This window comes from Amia ocellicauda, chromosome 4 (assembly GCF_036373705.1).
Source record: "Amia ocellicauda isolate fAmiCal2 chromosome 4, fAmiCal2.hap1, whole genome shotgun sequence".
NCBI classification, from domain to species: Eukaryota; Metazoa; Chordata; class Actinopteri; order Amiiformes; family Amiidae; genus Amia; species Amia ocellicauda.
Window position 1 is genome coordinate 31,567,535 of NC_089853.1, and position 21,642 is coordinate 31,589,176.

Genomic DNA, 21,642 nt, shown 5'->3' on the forward strand with positions numbered 1-21,642 from the left:
ATACAAGGAGAAATGCTCTGTGTTGTTACTGAATAGCAAACAAGCATTTGCAAGGAATATGAGCAGCAAAGGGGCATATATACTCAGAGCAGAGGGAAGCAGACAACAGTGGATTGTTGTATTGAAGATTCTATAGGCATGTGGTAAAAAGCTTTGTGCTCTAATGAAACTACAATAGAACAACCTTTTGGCCTAATTGCAAAGCATTATGCCAACACAGCACATCACCCAAAGAACACCATCTCTACTGTGAAGCCGGGTGACAGCATTATGTTATGGGGATGTCCGCAGGCACTGGAGTATGTGTCTGGATAGAAGGGAAAATGAATGGAGCAAAGTACAGAAAAATCCGTGAAGAAAACCTGATATACTGTATATACACCAATCAGCCAAAATATTATGACCACTGACAGGTGAAGTGAATAACACTGATAATCTCATTATCATGGCACCTGTCAGTGGGTGGGATATATTAGGCAGCAAGTGAACATTTTGTCCTCAAAGTTGATGTGTTAGAAGCAGGAAAAATAGGCAAGCGTAAGGATCTGAGCAACTTTGACAAGGGCCAAATTGTGATGGCTAGACAACTGGGTCAGAGCATCTCCAAAACTGCAGCTCTTGTGGGGTGTTCCTGGTCTGCAGTGGTCAGTACCTATCAAAAGTGCTCCAAGGAAGGAAAAGCGGTGAACCGGCGCAGGGTCATGGGTGGCCAAGGCTCATTGATGCACGTGGGGGGTGAAGCCTGGCCCGTGTGGTCCGATCCAACAGACGAGCTACTGTAGCTCAAATTGCTAGAAAAGTTCATGCTGGTTCTGATAGAAAGGTGTCAGAACACACAGTGCATCGCAGTTTGTTGCGTATGGGGCTGCGTAGCTGCAGACCAGTCAGGGTGCCCATGCTGACCCCTGTCCACTGCTGAAAGCGCCTACAATGGGCACGTGAGCATCAGAACTGGACCACGGAGCAATGGAAGAAGGTGGCCTGGTCTGATGAATCACAAGTTCAAGGTGTTGACTTGGCCTCCAAATTCCCCAGATCTCAATCCAATCGAGCATCTGTGGGATGTGCTGGACAAACAAGTCCGATCCATGGAGGCCCCACCTCGCAACTTACAGGACTTAAAGGATCTGCTGCTAACGTCTTAGTGCCAGATACCACAGCACACCTTCAGAGGTCTAGTGGAGTCCATGCCTCGACGGGTCAGGGCGGCAAAAGGGGGACCTACACAATATTAGGCAGGTGGTCATAATTTTATGGCTGATCAGTGTATATATATATATATATATATATAAACAGAATGTGTATTTCTTTAAACATTTCTTGAGTGATGTGAAAATTATTCGCCTTCATGACCCCATTTGTGGTCTTACTTAACTGAGTATTTCCCCATACTTGGTAATTATTTGGACAGGCATTCCCCTGACTAGTTCTTAGGAAATTCAGAAAAAATGCATTTTCAGTTGAATAAGAATAAAGTGTATTACTTTACCATAGTGTTCAGTACACCTTTGCTTGGCATATGTATTAAGCTGCAAAACGTCCCACAAAATCACTGAAATAAAATGTGAGTGCTGTTATATGATTGTAGTCGCAACAAGATGTGTGCAACTGTTCCTGTTCCACAAGAGCAAGAGAAGACGAATATCATCAGCAAGAACATGATGTTGTTGTTATCATCCATTATTGAGGTAAAGCACTTTCTCCAAGACTCCAGAATCCAAACATAGACTTCCTGCTGCCAGAAGTAGAGGATAAGAACAACACTATAGATACAAGGATTTACATTTTGCCCGTTCCGCAAATCATATCAAACTGGATTTGAGATCCATTCTGCAGAGAGCTGCATAGATAAACAACAACAAAAAAACACTCAGAAAGACAACGTTCCCCCTGAGATAGAATAGATTTATTAGCAAGAGGTAATCAGGAAACATACATTTTTATACAAAAAAACTGGAAATATTTCTCAAGCTGTGGAAATAATTTTTTAAGGATTGAAAGAGAATTCTCATACCACTGGGTATTGCTCACAGCAAAATGTTTGTTTTTGTTTTATATATATATATATATATTTATTTTTTTATTCTTTTTTTTAAACTTCTGGTTGTTATAGTGGAACATGCCTGCCACTTGAGCGTTAACTGTATTGTATCTGTACTGTACATTGTAAAAATACATACAAATATTCACAGAATAAGCACTACATTACTATATTCCTGCTAAAAGAGTGATTATAGACAGGATTACAGTATATGTAAAACACTTTAAAGTTGTCTTCTACTTCTAAATTGTGGTACTAAATATCACAAATTGTTGAGTATTTTTAGGTAAGTAAGCTAGTTGTTAGGATATAATGCCTGTAAAGAAGTGTGCTTTACACTGTTACACATTAAGAAATATATAAGGCTGCATGTAGAAAATATGCAGCATATACTTCTGTTAGGTGAATTGGCAAAGTTTCTACAAAAGACTGATTTTCCCATTTCTTCTTAAAGATGCAGTATCTCTTTTTGATTTTATAAGACTTGTTTTAGGCTACATTACAAAAATACCAGTAAATAAATGCAAGCTGAAAAGTAAATCACTTCATATTATACACAATTGTAGCTGAAAAAATTCACCACCTTCATTTGAAACAATGTTGATATTTTTTGTTTTTTGGTTATTCATTTCATAAATGTTTATCATTAAACTATGCTGAATTGTCAATTATATCTTTCCAGAGGTTGTTGAAAACTGATCCAGCTGTCAATATTTCAAACTGATTAAACTGAGTTCAGACAAAGGTATGGTGTAAAATTTGAACTGCCTGCTCCACAGAAATCAATGGAGTGACAGTCACAAAATGTACAACTCAGTTATCTTACTTCTGTAAACTAAATGCAGCATCAAATAACTGTTTTAGGTGAAGGATGTGAATATGTCAGTTACCACTGTATCAGTTTCCGCATAGGTTTCCTTCATAACAATCCATATGACAATATACAGTGTAATAAAACTGAAGTTTACTTAAATATGCAGTATCTTCATTCACATTGGTATAGTAATTAAAATAGTATGGTTTCACTAGTAAACCAAACTCTGCCATGCTTTTTCTAAGTGGTATAATGTATGTTTGATGATCTCATCCCTGCACTTGTGGGCTTTTTACTCTTAAAGAATTTCAAAACAAAGAAAGACCATGGCGCTTCTTGACAATGTGGACCAAGCTACAGAAATACATAGTGAGCCTTTTCATTCTGTCCTCAGGATACTAAGCTCTGAATTATCTTTGAATAAAATGGAATAATCTATTTCTTCATCAGCATTATTGCCAGAACAAGAAATACTGCATCTTTAGGTTCTCTCCATAAAGCATTTAACATTGGTTTTAATTATTTAACATTGGTTTAAAAAATATTTATTTATTTATTTATTTATTTATTTATTTATCTATCTATTTATCTATCCATCAATCCATCCATGTTGTATTTTAGGGATTGTTTTATTAGGAGTCCTCTTTCCCATCTCACAGGATGTTGTTTCCTGATATCCGAGTGTCCAATATCCACAAGATCATGAACAACATCTACGAAATGCTAACGAAAATTAAGAAATGTGTTGACTGAAAGTTCTTTCTTTAGAGATGGGCCTGAAACTTACGCCTATAGCCTTTCCTGTAATACTAGAAATGACATTGAAGTATGTTAAAAATATATATATACATACTTTTTAACTAGGATACACAGTTCTGTACCCAAAGAAGTCCGAATATCTATTCCAGCTCCTCTCATAAGAATTGCTTACATTATTATTTACTCAATGAGATTGACTGTTGATGTTGTTCCCCCCATTAAGTATTCAATGAGAAAGCAAAATTAACAAATCATCATTGTTTAAGAGCTGGATTTTTTTTGCAGTGGAACTGATACAAGATGCCTGTTGCTGTGTACAGGCAATAGTAATAATAATAATAATAATAATAATAATAACAACAACAAAAATGCTATTGCTGCAGTACAACACGAAAATCAAAGCTGTAAGCTATCAATGCCAGGCTGCAAAGATTGATTAATTGATGTATTTATTTGCTTTTTGCAGATGTTTCTTTCTCTGATAAAGAGATGACTTTCAAATAAGAAGAATACAAAGAAAATTGTAACAAGGAGAAGGCAGACCAGCTGTGATACATCAATAAGCACTAAAATCAAGCTAACAAAAAACATAATGGGTCAATTGCAAAGAACTGAAAGCCGCGGACTAACTGGAAATGATCCCATGGTTAGTACGCAGCTCCATACTAATCTAGTCCGCAAGTTTAATACCCATTGCAATGAACTCGGCGGCTGAAGTTCATCCCCAGCTGTGGACTTAAAAAGGTCTCCATTGCAACGAAACCCAAAATCACTGCTGCTGCCCTCTAGAGGAGACCAAGTACGGGACTAACTTACTCCTGCTCCAGCTACGGACTAACTATAGATAGTACTGTACTAAGAGGAACAAAATGTGCCAAATCACAAGGTATTGACTACTTTTGTAACTGAACTACTCATAACTCGATTCATAACCACTAATCGTTTTGTTTTACATATCAAATAGTTACGTTTTTGGTTTTGACAGTGAGAAAATATAATGTATTAATAATGCTCTGGTGTACACTGGTGAAATTGACACCACAGCTAACACTAAAACATAATTAAAATAAGAACCAGTGTACAAAATGTCAGTTGAAAGGTTTTATGAAATACTATGAAATAACTGAGAATATATTGAAAGCTCTATGGGAATTATTACCCAGCTGGAATTGCAATGCAATATTATATTAATAATATGGAGTTATAATACAATACTAAAGCTGGGGATCAGCTAGTCTCCAGCTTTGCTCCGCCCATTTTTTGTTGCAAGGGCACTAACTAAGTCCGCAGCTAGGGATGATCCTGAGATAGTATCGTACTAGCTAGTATGCAACTTAGTACAGAGCTCCGTACTAACTCTGTGAGTTTGTTGCAATTGACCCATTCTGCTCTATTTATTTAGCTTTATAGATTATTTTTTCTTTTGGGTGTGTTCTTTTTGAGGTGTCTTGTTACAAACTACCATCTTGTTTTCACATAAATATCTTGTTTTTTTTATTATTATTTTTACATTGCTACATTTGCACTAGCTTAGAATGAAAATAAACAAGTAAGTAAATAAATCAACATTTCTCCCCTATGTAAGAATTAATCTGCTCTTGTTGAATGTTATTGGAAGTGCAGGATTTTACTCTATATAAAGAACTTGATTTAAAAAATAATTTTGAAATCAGCTTTTTTTCTTTTTTTTTCCTTTTTTTTAATGGTATAGTATTAAAATACACCTTTACATATGCCATCCCTCAAAGACTTTGAACAATGAAGCTCTGTAACCAGTGATGACTGCCGTGGTTTGCTTCTTTTGATATCATTTTTTTTTATTTAATTTAATTATATTGTTGTAGAAAATAACTAGATTAAATGATCAAAGGCAGACAAAAAAAAATCCAACAGTAAATAACAAATAAGCTTCTAAGTGTATTTTCTTCCCCCAAAATCTCTGTACCTATACATATAAACTCTTGTTAGTCTTCTAGTTAACTTCTAATAACAAGGATACAATGTTCCTTTCAGAGACACATACTAGAAGGATAAGTCTAAAGTTATCTAATACAAAGAATAGTTTATGTACATATGATATAGTATCTGTACAGTCTGTAGGCCTGGGTGAAAGCTTCCTCCTCTTCAGGTAGGCATTTTGGGCTCTATTCTGAGAGAGGCTTCATATAGGCTTTCTTCATCCAGTACAGAGCTATTGTCCATTAGGTATTGTGTCACCTAAAAAAAACAGCAACACAATATGATTTAAATGGATTGCAATATTAAATGAAAAAGGACATGTCAGGGAAAGACACTGGCTAATAAATGGATATGTGTAGCATACAGTTGGCGTTGCTGGTAGGTGTTTCTGCAAAGAAGACCATTAGCGTAGTGCCCTGCTGTGCCAAATGCCTTAAAGGTCCCTTTGTGTTTGCCGGATGCTCTACAGTGGACAACAGGTCTGATTCTGCAACACCTAGAATGAACCACTCTGCAACACTACAAGACCAGTCTCCTGGCGAAGGGAGGTTTGAACATTCTTACATGTCTAGGGGAGAGACTGCACCATTACAAGATCATATACACAATATAGCCCTACACTAACAACATATTGCTATGGAACACAGTATTGTGATTCTGAACCAAATGTCCTTTGTAGAAAACTAGCATATCTTCGTAATGAACATCAGCTCACCTTTGGCTGGTGGTCAATTTTGTAAGCCGTTTGCTGGAACTGCCGGATTTCTCTGATGATGTGGGAAATCTAGGTCAGAGGAGACAACTGGCATTAAAATCAAGGTCGGACAAGCAAGCTTGCTGCTGGTCTTTTAATACATCATATACACAGCTCAAGAAAAGGCCCAGTGTGATGGACTCGTCACACTCTGGAAAACTCCCCTAGCCTCTTCCCCAGGCTTTTACTGTTACACACCATGAACTCTCACACAATCATTCCGGGGGCATGTAAATTAGGGGATTTGGGGGAATTATGGGACTGTTTGGGATCTAGCATTTTGATTTGTAGATTTTGTTTTAGTAGCTTCTGGAAAACATAAAAAACAAGCAGAATTAGATCATCATAATAAAAATACCCTGATGGCATCAATCCCTTTTAAAATGTGTACTTCTCAGAGAGCAGTGACATTTAACATGTTGGTGCATAGCTGACAAAAGCATGTGCATGAATTTTCTGGCAAGTTATAAATGTTACTCATTGAATTTTAAGCTGTTTTCATCCAATAGCAATCTCTCTTGTGAAATGGGGGAGCCTGGATTATTTTTGCATGCTAGACAACTGTTGAGTAAGATGTCAAAATAAAGGGAATTACACAGCCCCTGATATGATGGACCCATTATTCACATTTTCACAGGCAGGCTACAACAGTCAGGGATCAGCTTAGATTCTGTGAACAGCATTAATGGTGCCAATTGCAGAGAGTTCATTATTGTCCGTCTCTTGTTGTCCTGCTGTCTAGATAGACTTACCATCCTCATCTTAGAGAAGTTGACCAGGTTGTCCTCTGTGTAGTTGGGAGTCCCTTCCTCGATGAAGGCCAGGTCTGTCAAGTACATGCCCAGGTAGGGCACACAGGGGGGGTCGCAACTTAAACACAGTGGGGAAGACAGGCATGACAGATCAGAACCAAGAGAACCAAACCGAAACTGAACTGCGCATCAGAAGTAGGCTGTTCAACACAGATGAGTGGATTCCTTTTAAGAAATGGTTGTAAAAGAAAATAAGTTTGTTCAAGGTTAAAGTCCACTCCAGATTAATCTGAGAGTTATTTGAGTTATTTAAATATACACTTGTATTTATGAGAACACAATAAAGAGAGTTACTCTCTACAGAAATTGTAATAGCTCACATTTCATGGAATATAACTGCAGTTTGTGGACATTTTTCAGTTGGCCAAGTTATAACAGAGAACAAATCTCCCTGAGTTCTTAAAGTATCCTCAAATGCTTGAAAGCTCACCTTCTATAACTTTCTATAGTTCAGGATTTTCTCAATGTGTACAAGACACAATACACCTTTGCTTTTCCACAGAAAGATGAAAAGATGGGCAAAACACTAGTCAGTGCTGCCTACTCTCCACATTCCAACAATGCAGAACATGGGAATTATGTTGTGAATGTCAATCGAGGGATCTCAGCACAGCGAAAATACTCTGCTTTGCCTGCTGGAGGCTAATAAATAAAGCACTTACTTCTTCAAAGCCTCCCTGAGGTTCTTAAACCTGCCCTCAGATGAGACCAGCTTCTGCAGCTTATCAATCAGAGTCTTGGTCTACAAGAGAGAAGACACACTTTCATTGAGTGACTGAAGCTTCAGTGCAGCATGCTTTGGCAAAGAAAATAGAATACTTGAGAAGACTTTCAGATTTGTTTTCAGAAATGACATGGCTAGGAGCAAACAGCTCTTTCCAGTAACTAGCAGCTCCTAAGGTTTGTGGAAAGATTATGGCATGTAGAAGGAATGTCGTTTTCTTTTCCTTGGTAGGCAAAAAAAAAAGCTTAATTTCTTTTTCACATGCTTCATAGGCTGCACAGAACACTTGGCTAGGAGTCTAGAAGGTAAATGTATACCTGTTTCATTAAACAAGGTATTTCCAAATGTATTTCCAAAAAGTCACTTCCTGACTTGGAAAAAGACACACAGGGATACAATTGTAACAATCAGTTAGAACCCAAGCTCAGAGTCTCAGACCGACTACACATCACCTGATATGCAAAGGCATCTGAACCTATGGATTTGTCTCTTGAAAAATTGATATCTTTTCAAAAGGTTTCTTCCAGATGATCTGCCTGGTTGCAAGAGAAGGACCCTCGGTCAGTTACAGACTCCCTTTACCTGCTTGGAAACCTTGAGCCAGGTCTTCTTGAGGCGGAAGATGGAGCTGCGGTTCAGGGAGGAGGTGATCTCCAGCACAGCATTGTAGTTGTGGAGACAGCGGCAGATGTCTGCCACGGCCACCCACTTCTCAATCACGGCCACCCGCGCGTTCACATCCTCAGACTTCAGGATCTCCGAGGCTATTAAGTCGCTGATCTTTTAAGGAGAATAGTAAAGCACAGAATAGATTAGACAGCGTAAGGAACAGCTTAATGATTTGAATGACATAGGCTCGCTATACAATACAATTGGTTGAATTACCATTTCTTCCACCAAATGTAATGTCAGAGGAACATGATAATATAGGTGGTTTACCTCAGCTATAAATATCAGTACTAGTATTAGTATTTTTTGTATTTTCATTGATAGGGAATGGATATTAACTTACATCATTGAAATGTTTAGTTGTTTGCATGATATATGGAGTCTTTTCATTTTTGTCGGGCTTCATCCAGCCTTGTCCGAAGAACTCCCTGTATTACACAGAAGAAGAAAAAAAAGGAGGGGTTAAAATTACACTGTAGTGCAGCAGTCATTAAGTAATAGTTAGTTAGATCAAAATAAATCTTAAATCATGTGTTTTCACCGTAAGGTCAAGTTGAAAGCTATAATTGACTGCTGTCTGTGCTGTTCTTTGCCTGCATTTCTATTTATAAACACCTTAATATTTTTTCAAATCTATGTCAAGATCTTGTGTGCAGCCATTATTTTCAACACTGAAATGTATTTATAAATCATATATTCAAGACATTTATTTTCTGTCTGAAATGTGTCCTCCCCAATCTCTCACTCACTCGTAGGGGATCCCCTTAAACACCAGGTGGTCAAGCAGAGTGAGCTGCTCAGCAATCTCCAGGGCAGAGTGGCTCTCGAATGGGTCAGCTTTCCCCCCTTCTGCCTGCAATCCACAGAGCAATACAACACAGTTAACCAACTGAGAATGTGTCTGCTCCCGCCTCAGTACCAAAACTATGAATTAGTCAATTCCATGGTCACTCTGGAGGAAATACAGTAATAATTCCATGTCATTCTCTTGAAGTTTAAAAAGGGATTGTGCAATGTTTGCTTAATTTTTATTCAATGGTAATTTAATCATCTGTCTTCTTAATATTTGCCCAACAGAAGCAACAGCTACATGCTGCAGTTGCCTACACATCAGTCATAAATCAGGAAGGTACATTCAGGTGCAAAAGTGAGCAGACACTGTTGTAATTAATGGATGGATACAAATGAAGCTGAATACATTCAAATCTTAAAAAAACAAATAAATAAAAACATACAAAAAAAATAACATGATGATACATAAAAATATAAAAATACGTCAGTAGTATTCAGAAGATTTGGTCGATTTACAATTTGCAGGAAACATCTGCCAGAGCACTGATGTCTTGACTGGGTCTGCCTTCAGGGCTGCATGCTCAAATTATTAATTTGATCTAGTTTGATCAAATAATTAGTTCGAATTCAGAGACCCCTGACCAAAGTCTTGCTCACCGGACCCAGTCAGCTCCTCACATACTCACCAGCTGCATGACTTCCTCCAGGGTGATCTGATTGTCCCCTGGGTCCTCCTGGGTCAGGGTTCTGGAGGGAATGACATAATTCAGGACTATGCAACAATTTATATTTCTGTCTTTTTCTCAGATTATTACATAACTTCATAGGTAGGTCATAGGCAAATTTAAGGAAACAACAACATGAAACATTAAATAACAGATCAAAGCATTCTTAGACAAATTGAATTATTTTGTCTTTTTTTTCTTATATAGGTGACTACATTTGTTTCCAATTTGAATCCCTTTTCCTCTCAGAGACATCTGAACAGGAAGTTCTATGCAGACCGCTCTGGTCCTGGAATGCTACAATCTGGCAGGTTTTAAAGTTCTCTCTGAATCATCAGCATTGTAAGAGCTGTAAAATGTTGTTAAATTGGTCCAGTTATCCACTATTTAGCTGGGTTAAGTATTTAAGTAGTTGGAATAAAAATCATCATTGCAGCCTGACCTGAACTTTGGACCTTGGCACCCTTGCTGAAATATGCAATGCACAAAGCTAATGTTAAGGTACTATATGGTACTTCATATGGTTCTGTCTCATAGTAGTATATACAAGAACTAGACATCTATTTGGTCGACTGCAATGACAATAAAACCCTTATAATTAGCAAAGGTGTTCCGTGTGATTAGCACAAATTGCGTGCCAGGCAGTAAAGCTGGTCAGTGTGGAGTGCATTCTGCTGTACCTGATGATGTTGGCAGCAGCTTTCCTCTCCTGAGTCAGTAGCTCTGGGTCATGAATCACCTCCTCCAGGAAACTGATCACCTTCAGCTTCAGATCAGTGTTGGCCTCAAAGTCCTGCCACGCACCCAAAAGAGACCAAAAACAGAGATCTCTAACACTGAAGATGATGGTACAAGTCTAGTGACACCCAGTGGTACCAAGTGGTACCTTGGACCAGAGCATCATCAATGCTGTGATTGCATGCTGTTTTAAACACAGAATATTTGTGATGTCTTGCTAATACTGATAATATACAGACACTTCCCGACACCATTGTCATTTCTTCCTGGCAGTAGGTTGTACCTGTGAGTGTTTGGACACCCAGTGCCTCAGCACATTCAGAACGCGGTTGGTCGCCGCCCTTCGGATGACAAACTCCTTGTCTCCATTCCTCTGGTCTGTTGGAAACCCTGAGGCCCGGGAGACAGAATCATCCTTATCACATGCTCCACAAACACACTACACAAACAGCACTACTCCTCTGCCCGTCCAGAAGCCATTCTTTGCACAATAATAAGAGCACCTCTTAGTTGAAAAATAAATAAAACTAATATGCCATTGTACATTGAATACATTCCAAATGAAGGGTGATGGCTACAATCCCCCAACCCCCCAACCCCCCAACTTAGGTGTGGTTTGATTGCTATGTGACATTCTGAAGCTCAGGTTTCTGTAGTGTGTACAGCTGGGTGTGAGCTGGTCTTCTCATGGAGAACTAGAAGCAGCTGAAGGAGGCTGCTTCAGATGTCACTGACAACCCAACCATACTACACCAACAGACCAGCACCCTAATGCTGGAGGGGGTTTGTACATGCTAACAATTCTAAATAGAAGGTCACCATAGCAGGCCTAGCAGGCACAACATTGGCTCTTTTAAAGGAGCTCCCTAGCCCCCTTACCGGTGCTGGCCAGGGACATGCGGCGGTACTTCTCCTTGGTGGGCGTGCCCTCGTTGGCCCCCGCTGTGGCAATAGCGAAGGCGGAAGCAGCAGAGAGGGCGCTACGGTTGTTGTCCAGCTCTCGGCAGGACGTCACCACCACACCGTTATTGTAGGAGAACAGAGAGAAGTCTGGGGAGAGAGGACAACCAAGGTCAGAATGAAGAACTCGTATAGGCAGGACTGAGGGACTGAAGGGTGGTCATGGTACAGAGTCTCACGAAATAATCCTCCTAGAGCTGCAAAATACTTTTTGCAAGAGAGCGGCTACTTCATCAAATACTGGTCAGCGGTTTCTGGGTCAAGGAAACTGCAAAAAGATACTCAACATGAGGAGAAGACTTCCTGACAAATCATTGCTCCTTCAGACGCTTGCCAAATTTTGAGTGCACACTGCTACAGTGTTTAACAGGGGCCCACAAGCATTTTCAGTGTGGTCTTCTGAGGGAGAAAATAACCAAACACTTCTATAGCTACTTTGGTAGATTCTTCTAGTCATTCTGTGAACGCTTCTGTGAACATCTTAAGGCTGTGTTTGTATCTATTAATGATGAGATGTCAGAAAGCAAAGGGCACTTGTCAGGGTAGACCTAATTTTCCAATGGCAAAGGTTGCTTTCATTAACTGTAGCTCGACCCACAGGTCTGCAGGAACAACTGTTCCTCCTGGTGAACTAAATTTTTTGCCATCTTCCTTCCACATAAGTGGCATGATGCATCTGCAGGAAACATTCTTATTATTGTAGGCAAGGCAAACATTGGGAAGGGTTGTAACAGGTGGCTGATATGGGAAGAGTAAATTCTTGATGCAAATAAAAAATCATTAATAGGTAATGAATCAACTGGTCACCTTTTAGCCAACATCGAAATCAAACACCCTTTCAAGTAAGTGGACAGTGTGTAGAATAAAGAACACAGTCTTACATAAAGAATAGTAAAATACATCTTGGACATATGCTTTTTTTTATAACCATTTAATAGGAAACTGTGTGTTGTTCTGTAGGTTACTGCACTGGAATTCATAGTCTTTTAATGAAACATCAAAAAGCAATCCAAGTCAGACAGACTTTACCCGGAATCAGAACTCCAGGCAAATCAACTGAATTAGTCAGCCAGTGAGACAAAACAACCCTCCGTGGTCCACATAATAAAATGTCATTGCAGAGGGAAAAAGCAAAGCCCTCTCACACAAAACAATTCAGTCTGCTCAGCTTCCTGTGCACAGTACAGGGAACACTGCTGCTGTTTGTGACGCACTTACACCACATTTTCTTTTTACTATGAAAGCATTTAGGATAATTTTGCCTGACACTTAAAATGGGCTATTATCTTAAAAGAGGGGGGTGGTTGGGGAGGGGGTGGGAGGTGGGAGGAACATCACAATGGGAAAATGGAAAGTCATAGTGTGGGTGGCTCATTTAGTTCCTCTTTTTTAGTTTTCACTCCCAGCAGAGGGCAGCATTGCTTAATACAATGCTAATGCCATAATTTCTGCAAAGGACTCAAGCAGAAATTACCTGAGTAGCAGATGTTCGCTGCTATTATTATTATTATTATTATTATTATTATTATTATTATTATTATTATTATTATTATTATTACCAACAGGAGCTAATAACCATTTATTTTATATGTATTGAATTCTACATTTTATTTATTTTTATACTACTAACAGAAAACATATAGAACCTAATTTCAAACTAGAATGAAACGGAATGATGCAACAATCCCTTTGCATTGGTTTAGTCTGATTTTTTAACACAATCAGACACATGACGTAGCTAATGAAGCAAAGAGGCTCTGATCAGCTGTGGGGCGTCCGTATTGAACTCTGATCCCTGGCCTCAAATTAACCTGGAACAGCATATCCTTCAGCGCCCAGGCACAGATAAACTGGCATGCCTGCTACGGGGGGGTGGTTGCTAAGCTAGCAGATGGTTGCTAAGGCACAACTTCCACTCCCACCTACTCACACATGGCTTTGCTGTTCCTTCTGTAAAGTGCTTTATGCCGAGCAAATGAGATTTACATGAATCGTGTTTCACTGGGGGTTCAATTCCACAAACCAAGGTTGGGCTGATTGCCACTCTGATCTTTCAACCATCAATTTCAATGCACAACCCCACAGAGCACACAAATACAAGGCAGCAGAAACAGTCCCCTGGAGTAAAGTTGTCTCAGAAGCATTTCTATTTTATGAACTTGATGCATTATAGTTGCCTTGTAGCATTTGACGCACCTTTTGCTCTCTCCTGTTGATCAAGAGGCAGACAGGTCAATTGTGACAAACCGATGCCGCTTACCTGAAGAGTTTTTGCATTTCACATTTTTAGGGGTGGTCGGGGATTTTGTGGGTGATGTCTCTGTTTCGGCTTCATCGCTCTGGACTGGGTCATTGTCACACTCCTCTCTCACCGACGTGTCTGAAAGAGATTCAGGAGAAACACTGGGATGTCATAGCTGGTTGTATTTGCTCCTTATTATATGCTCAAGAGATTTACACACAAGCAGTTCATTTTTACAGAGCTTGTTCTGTACCTGAATATCAGATTGTGTGACTGTTATAAGGATATATTCTGCTCAACTTTGGCATTTTGACTTGATTTGGAAAATAATCAAATTCTACACTGTATTAAGAATCGCAGTCTACTTTAAAAAGCTTTACGTGAAATATACTATATGCCACTATATGAAATTAACTTTACAAACTATATCCTAACAGCTATTCCACACCCCTGCTAAGATTATGTAAACTGATTCCTGTATCTTGTCTCTTTTCTTGTCGAAGTAATCTAGATGCTGCACATGGGCTCACCTTGTTTGCTAAGTGGGGAGTCCTCTGCCTTGTCGGTTTTGGTGTCAGCTTCATCGGAGATCTTGTTCGGGATGGAGCTGGACACGTAGAGCTTGTTGATGTCCAGGGTGGTTTTGCTGAAGGGGGACATGGAAGAGTACATACTTGCATAGCCGTTTGAGGAGCAGCTGAGGGCGGCCAGGTCCAGAGCTTTTCCCCCAGTGATGATGGGAATGTTAAGGGAGAGTTTGCGGCGGCGGTTCGGGGATGAGGATTTGGTGATGGAGAGGGGGGGAGGGGATGAGAACTTGCGGCTGGCCCGGGGGGATTTCGGGGGCTCCCCATACAGGAGCTTGTTGTTCTGACTGCTGGCGAAAAACAGCTCCAGAGACCTGCATAAGCAAGACAGGACAAGACAGGGAGGAAAAGACGCATCATGTCACAAAGGCCTACGAGATAAACATGACGAACCCTGCAGAGAGCCTGCTGTTTGACCTTCCAACGCAGGAAATCTCAAACAGGTTAGCAAGTGACAGTTTTCTAATGTACATTTTCAGAGTCATTTCTAATGTTGGTGTCAGCGTGCGCTGTTTTAATAGAATCTTCTGAGTTGTAAATATTGAAGTGATGCAGAGCGGCGCCGCTTGGAAACTGTGAGCCTGGAAGGTATACCACAGAAAGAGAATAGCGAAAGGCATATTTATCATCGATGCAGAGCTCCTTTTAAATCATATTTAATATATACCATAACGAACTCTTATTGTCTAACTGAATGTTGTTTAAAGAAACAACCTTATATTTTTTCTTTTTAAAAACAAATTCTCCTACACACTGCAGGCCACCATTACCAGCTGTCTATAAATAGCCTGTCAAGTGTTGGGGAGGGTGGCAAAGGGTGCTGCCAACAGCGAGGAGATGGAGGTGGCCAACCGAGACATAACGCATGTCGGCGTGGAATTTCGCAAGAGTGGGCGATGATGCTTGTAGGCAGGCAGGACGCCCCCTTGTTTTTTGTTTGCTTATTCGGGAAGCTTTGTGTCACCACGGTGCTAAATTACAGGAGAGGTCTGGATGCAAAGCGTTGTGATAAATATTTAATACTATAGATCCTCTGCAGATGCCTGGGGAAGGAGAGGGGTGGGGTCCTGCAGCACAGCCGCTGGTTTCCATGGTGACGGCAGACAGCAGCGGGGTAGTGCACTAGAGATGCACAGTCCGGCCAGAGAGGAATCTGGCCCTAATTAGAGGTGTTGCACTGGAACACACAACACACCAGGTGCTCTGGGACTTTCAGCAGCGCTATTCCTTGTGATTTAGAGTTTTCCTAGTTTCTGCAAAGCCCCATTTTCTACTCTGCGACAGATGGAGGTAACATAATATGCATTTAAAGGCAGTGCTCTTGTCACTGCCGAGATAGCTGCCAGTGTGGGCATGTAACTTTGAATTATGATGTATATATTATGAAGTATATATGTATAATGTTTTGAAGCCTTGCGTTATACTTCATAATGTCCTGTCCTTCCCTGCCCTGCCCTATCCTGTCCTGTCCTGTCCACGATTTGCAAATTGTGAGCCCCCCTACAGAGCATTCTGACAGTAACACCAACCGCATCTTGACAGCATTTCAGCTGTATTGTTTGGTGCTGTCATTCAGTCTGCTTTTGAAAGTCTTAAGATTTACTTGACCATTGCACATATAAGGACATACAACCTGCTCAAATCCATTTGAAAATTAAATCAAATTGAGGAAAGTACAGCATAAAAGGAGTATGCTGATGTCCTTTACCATACTGGTTTTGGTCATATTTTTCGGTGTACAGATTGATGTGCAGGTGAAAATGTAGTGCAGTGGACTGTGGGACACAGTGTCAAAGGTGTGCAGGTTCCTGTTCTTTGACTCAAGGTTAGCTCGGAATACATGGAGAGGACCTCCTCGGCAGGGGGGTCTACCTTGCTGGGATTGCACTGATGGGTTTCTTGTAGATGGTGATGAGCTTGTCCAGCACTACCTCTGCTGTGGTGAAGACCCTGTAGGAGTGCAGAAATGTGTTGAGGAAGTCAATGCTGAGGAAGCGTAGGTCCGTCAGGCGTTCCAGGAGGCGCTCCACACTAGCATAGCGGATCTGCAGCACCTTGCAGGAGTTCATCATCTTGCTGAAGCGGATGTCCACATCATCGCAGTACAGACTGGCGTCGGACCTGCCAACAGGGACAATGTCAGATCCCTACTGCTGCCTATCGCAGCATCAATGACCTCAACTGTGTGAACTAACTCCTCGGCAGGCAAACATCTTTGCCAGTGTCTAGTTTCTATGTGAACTAACACAATCAAGCAAGAACTAGCCTTGGAGTCCTTCCACTGCAGAAGGACCTGCTATTATGACATTTCAAGTGATCGGGTGGTGAGATTAGTTTAGCTCGTGGGTTCTGCCAGTAATGGTGTAGTTTCACAACATCAATCCAGTAATCAATCAATGCATTTAGCAGTCCTTATTCAAAAAGATGTCTAATTGTGTTTAATACCATTAACTTCAAATTAGTTACAAGCTCTAGCAGAAAATAGCTTTATAGCATGTAGGCAAAACAACCGAAAAGACAAAGTACATCTCACCTCTCGTTGGAACATAACTTTCCGACAGGTAAGGCAAAGTGGCATTAACATTTTTATGTTGTTTTTGTGCTGCATGTAGTTTTTATTTAAAGCTGCTTACTTGATCATCTGTGGTACAGTGACTTTCGAGTTCTCTTCAAAGGCATTCATCATCAGACCATTGCAGCGTATATTATCGATGCACTGTATTGTGAAAACACAAAGAATGAGCACAGCTACCACACAATATAAGCTTGTATCAAAGTTCTGGAGAGGGCCGTCATTTGCAAATCTTGCAAATTTAATTTCCAGAACAGGCATCTGCTATTTTCTTAACAAAAGTGCAACTAAACATACCTGGCTGATATCACTTGTCCATGCTGATTTCTCCTGGCGAGATGAAGCCACAAGAATGACAGTGAAGGACTGGGTGTCTTTTGGTTCAACAACAATCTTAAAATCCAGATGTTCCATATCTTGTCCAGTCTTATCTGGTTTTGCTATATTAAAATAAAATAAAATAAAAAAAATAAAAAATAAAATATATATATATATATATATAAATATGTCATTCCTTTAACACATGAAGCACTACAGTAAACAATGTCTGTATGCTTTTGTATTTCTACATAAACCATTAAACACAAATTAAAAAGCAAACCACAAAATGGTATGCAACTCTTCACATGGATTATATTACAGGCCAATATTATTATTACAGATGGATTTAAAAATATTATAGGAAAGGTAGCAAACACAGTCAAAAGCTTCAGCTTCAGTCAATACTTTTTCAAGTTTTAATGTTATCAACAGAAACACCAGCAGACACAGCAGACACCTTAGACAAGAGCAGCTGGGGAAATCTTGACTGCAATGCCTGAAAAGCAATGGCACTCATACACGCCTCCTAGAAACACTGGAACGGAAGCTTTTGTATTCAGCCCGTTCTCTTGTCTAGGTATCTATTAACCCTCTCGTAATAAAGAAACATAGTTTACACTCATCATCTGTTCCCTCTGGTTCCTCCATCAGCGTGCAGTCAATCAGTGAGATTACCCCATTCTGTAAGTAATCAGTACATTAGGTCAGCACACTTCCATACAGAAAATGTCTAAAAACTTCAGAATGATTAAAAATAAATACAAATCTGTAATACTGTGATAAAATACACAATGCTGTACAAGCAGTAAATTATGTGAATTAAAGTCCTATTGCCCAGTGCTGCAGTGCAGGAAGAAATAATTTACAGCCAAGGAGTTTCCCTGCCTAAAACAGTCTTTATACAACTACAATGTTATGCAAATGAAGACCCATACCCAAAGAGGGGTCTTTCAGTAACCTTAATTACAATAATGAACAAAGCAATTGCAGTGAACTATCTGGAATCCTTTATTTGCGCTTCACACAAATTATCCCCTGCTAAAAAGAAAAAAAAGAAAACTGCTCAGAGATGTGATGTGATTCACTCGTTTGTGGTTAGCAGTTTTAAGAGTGTGATAAACCGCTGCTTCACGGTTTCAATTGTGGAAGCAGACCTTGGTGAGGTGCAGCTTTCCTCCAGAGCCTCGGGTGCAGATGATTAAGTGTTTGGAGAACAGAAAGCACTGTCTCTCCCCTTCTTTCTTTAGAGAGAGTGAGCCTAGCCGTCCTCTGGTGATTTTCCCCTTCTCGCTCATTGGCACTTGGATGAGGGAACCTGTGTCATGAAACACACAGAACAGCAATCAGCCCACGTATGAAAGGCAGACCTGTGAGGACTGATACTGTGGTTTGCAGTTCTGTTTCGGCACACCTGACTGGATACAGTTAAATGTCTGAGTACATTTTCAAGTCTGTAGTGGCACATTGAAGATCCGTGACATTTCAAATCCTTGACTCATAATTTCGGGGGAAAATTTGTAACTCTAAAAATAAAAATAAAAATAAATAAATAAATAAATAAATAAAAATAAAAAAGCAGCCCACTTTCTGTGTACACTGTTCTCCTGCTGCCGGAGACTCCTCAGGGATTCTGATCATCAAAATCATTCGCATACGGTATCCTATTTGCTGAAACACACCCATTCAGTTTTGATTATTTAAATGATGAAAAATTAATGCTCATACCCCGAAATACCCAAGATCAAAGTCTTATCCAGCAGTCTTAACAGCAGGAGAACCCTTATCAAAAATGACTATCGTAAATCTACATTTTACCTTTGGATTATCATGAATGTTTTGCCATAATTTCACACATCACACATCACCATGCTAAACTTTGCTTATGTCAATATTTCATTGTGCTTTACTACCACTTGCTGCTCTTTTACAAGGAATTACCAAGTTACGGATTTCAAGGCTCACCTTGTCTGACAAATGTCTGGCTGGTGTCCAACAGGATCTCACATCCCTCCACGATCATGCGTTCTATGGCCAGGTTCTTCCGGATATTTTCGGTCTCGCTGACTTCGTCATGCATGATTCTAGGCACACATGTTAAGTCAGAGAATTTTGTCCCACCTCCTTATAAAGATACAGTCTTCAAATAATACTGATCATAAAAATAAGGGCCCCCGGTCAATATACACTACAGATTTCTAAAATGTTAGCTATTCTCTTGGGTACTTTATCTGACCGAGTGACAAATCTATGTATGGTAAACACATTAGTGTCCACAATTAAGCTGTTTGCAAAACTGATGTGTCAATCTGCAGCTGTCTGAGTTAAAGGACTACTTTGAGTCACATAACAGTTTTTATTTGTGATGATTCCCTTCCAAATGCTATAGCAGTATCGTGAAATCAGTGAACATCAAGAGCTCTCTTCTTCGAGTGAATGTTTCACAAAAAGAAATTGGACACACTGTATGTATATATATATTGTTATAACTGAAAATAGAGAGCTGCAGGGGTTACTTAAAGGCAGCTCACACACCTGGACAACTCCTCCAGCTTGGACTTGGCATACTCCAGGCTGTTGCGCTCCACATGTTCATGAGGAGTGTGTGCCAGCAGCTCGTGCAGGGTCAGAATATACCTGGGGATCTGAGACACAGAAACACGCAGCTCAGGAATAGGTCAGATGCCACACTTGCTGAGGAACCGAACAAAACAAAACATATAGCTAATCATATGAACAGTTTAAATAGGAGGTGGCCCTTTGAGCAATCAAGTTTCTATCCATCCATCCATCCATTTTCAAAACTGCTTATTCTGGCGAGTGTTGCGGGAAAGCCGGAACCGATCCCTGCAGGTAAGGCAGGAATACACCCAGGACGGGATGCCAGGCCAATCAAGGGGAATCAAGTTTCTAGTGTCTAGTGTCTAGTGCCCTGCTGCTCTGGCACTATGGTTGACATGTCGTGTTGATGTTTTTGAGAACTTGCAGATATGAAAATGAATACAGAAACAAAATAAGGAATTCCTCTAGCTGTTCCTAGGAGGACAGAAGGAAAGAGAAGGGAAGTGAAGGCAAGGGCTTTGATGGCGATGGGCCACAATCACCTGGAACATGGGGTAGGTGAGGAAGGTCTCCAGGGTCCTCTCCTCACAGTCTGGCTTGGCCTCATATTGCTTGAGCAGCTTGTCGAAGTCGCGGTTCTGCTTGCAGTGAGCCAGGATCTGAAGGCTGTACTGATGGTTCCTCACAAACTCCTGGTAGATGTTCAGCATGGGCAGTAGGATGTCAAACAGGTCAGCTGGAGAACAAGAGACAAGCCATCAGGTGTGTTCCAGCAACAAACTGGTGAGAGCAATCATCCTTCTCTTTTGGGTCTGGCACAAGAGTGGTCTTTTAATTATGTACAATATATTGATACAGCCAAGTTCCCTACCTCCAGATTATTGTATATATGAAAGGCAGCTATTCACAATGTATCAATAGAGTGAGGACCTTGGTTTCCTTAATCATGACTCCTGCAGCACTTTCGCACCTGCACACTCTGACCAGGACTTTATATGTTTTTGGCACTGTTCTCCTTGAACCACTCTGTAGTCCAAAATGCCACAATCATTGTGTCCTTTTAAAAAAGTCCACCTTCCACATAACTCATAAACTTTAGTAAAGTAGTTAGTTTGGTCATGTCAAAGTCATCCTGTACCGGTCATATTTCTATAGCTATGAAGAGCTCTTACAAAATTCAAATGGTATTTTATTCATTGGCAAGGACAAATAAAGCTTAGCTATTGCTGTGGAGTTTGAAGTGCAGCTCCCCCTTTCTACAGTCAAGTGTAGAAGACTGTGCAGAAGACTGCGGGAAAGTGGCTTGTGAAGATATTCCTTAGCCTGGGGAGGAGAGAGAGAGAGAGGCAAGCAGGGCTGTGCCTTACCTAGCACTAACGTGGGCCAGCTAGCGATCCTCGCCTTCAGTCCCTGGTAGAATATCTGGTGTAAAAACATGATGGTCTCGCTTGGAGGGAAGAATATGAGACAAAAACAGCAGTGAGCAGTCATTTACTAAGCAAGAAAACAAAACTCAATACAACAAAATGCATTCAGTCTACATGCATCCTGAAGAGCAGGCCGGGAACAGAAATAGTGTCTATGTTTTAAACTTCTTTTCAAATCTGTCACTAT

The 21,642-nt window shown here is 40.3% G+C and overlaps 1 protein-coding gene across 1 annotated transcript in view; it reads right to left on the reverse strand.

The window, feature by feature from the left end:
* Window positions 1–1,699: 1,699 nt before the first annotated feature.
* rasgrf1 (Ras protein specific guanine nucleotide releasing factor 1) overlaps window positions 1,700–21,642 on the reverse strand; it is a 47,609-nt gene continuing 27,666 nt past the window's right edge. Inside the window, exons 6-27 of the mRNA XM_066701886.1 lie at window positions 21,396–21,475; window positions 20,571–20,764; window positions 20,002–20,111; window positions 19,432–19,550; window positions 18,624–18,784; window positions 18,087–18,150; window positions 17,446–17,588; window positions 17,210–17,292; window positions 16,449–16,697; window positions 14,520–14,890; window positions 14,008–14,127; window positions 11,667–11,837; window positions 11,071–11,177; window positions 10,730–10,842; window positions 10,011–10,071; window positions 9,282–9,385; window positions 8,876–8,960; window positions 8,446–8,643; window positions 7,802–7,881; window positions 7,080–7,197; window positions 6,289–6,357; window positions 1,700–5,831 (exon numbers count right to left, since the gene is read on the reverse strand). Coding sequence (XP_066557983.1) covers window positions 5,739–5,831; window positions 6,289–6,357; window positions 7,080–7,197; window positions 7,802–7,881; window positions 8,446–8,643; window positions 8,876–8,960; window positions 9,282–9,385; window positions 10,011–10,071; window positions 10,730–10,842; window positions 11,071–11,177; window positions 11,667–11,837; window positions 14,008–14,127; window positions 14,520–14,890; window positions 16,449–16,697; window positions 17,210–17,292; window positions 17,446–17,588; window positions 18,087–18,150; window positions 18,624–18,784; window positions 19,432–19,550; window positions 20,002–20,111; window positions 20,571–20,764; window positions 21,396–21,475 — 2,893 coding nt within the window. The 3' untranslated portion in view covers window positions 1,700–5,738. The remainder of the gene's footprint in view (window positions 5,832–6,288; window positions 6,358–7,079; window positions 7,198–7,801; window positions 7,882–8,445; window positions 8,644–8,875; window positions 8,961–9,281; window positions 9,386–10,010; window positions 10,072–10,729; window positions 10,843–11,070; window positions 11,178–11,666; window positions 11,838–14,007; window positions 14,128–14,519; window positions 14,891–16,448; window positions 16,698–17,209; window positions 17,293–17,445; window positions 17,589–18,086; window positions 18,151–18,623; window positions 18,785–19,431; window positions 19,551–20,001; window positions 20,112–20,570; window positions 20,765–21,395; window positions 21,476–21,642) is intronic.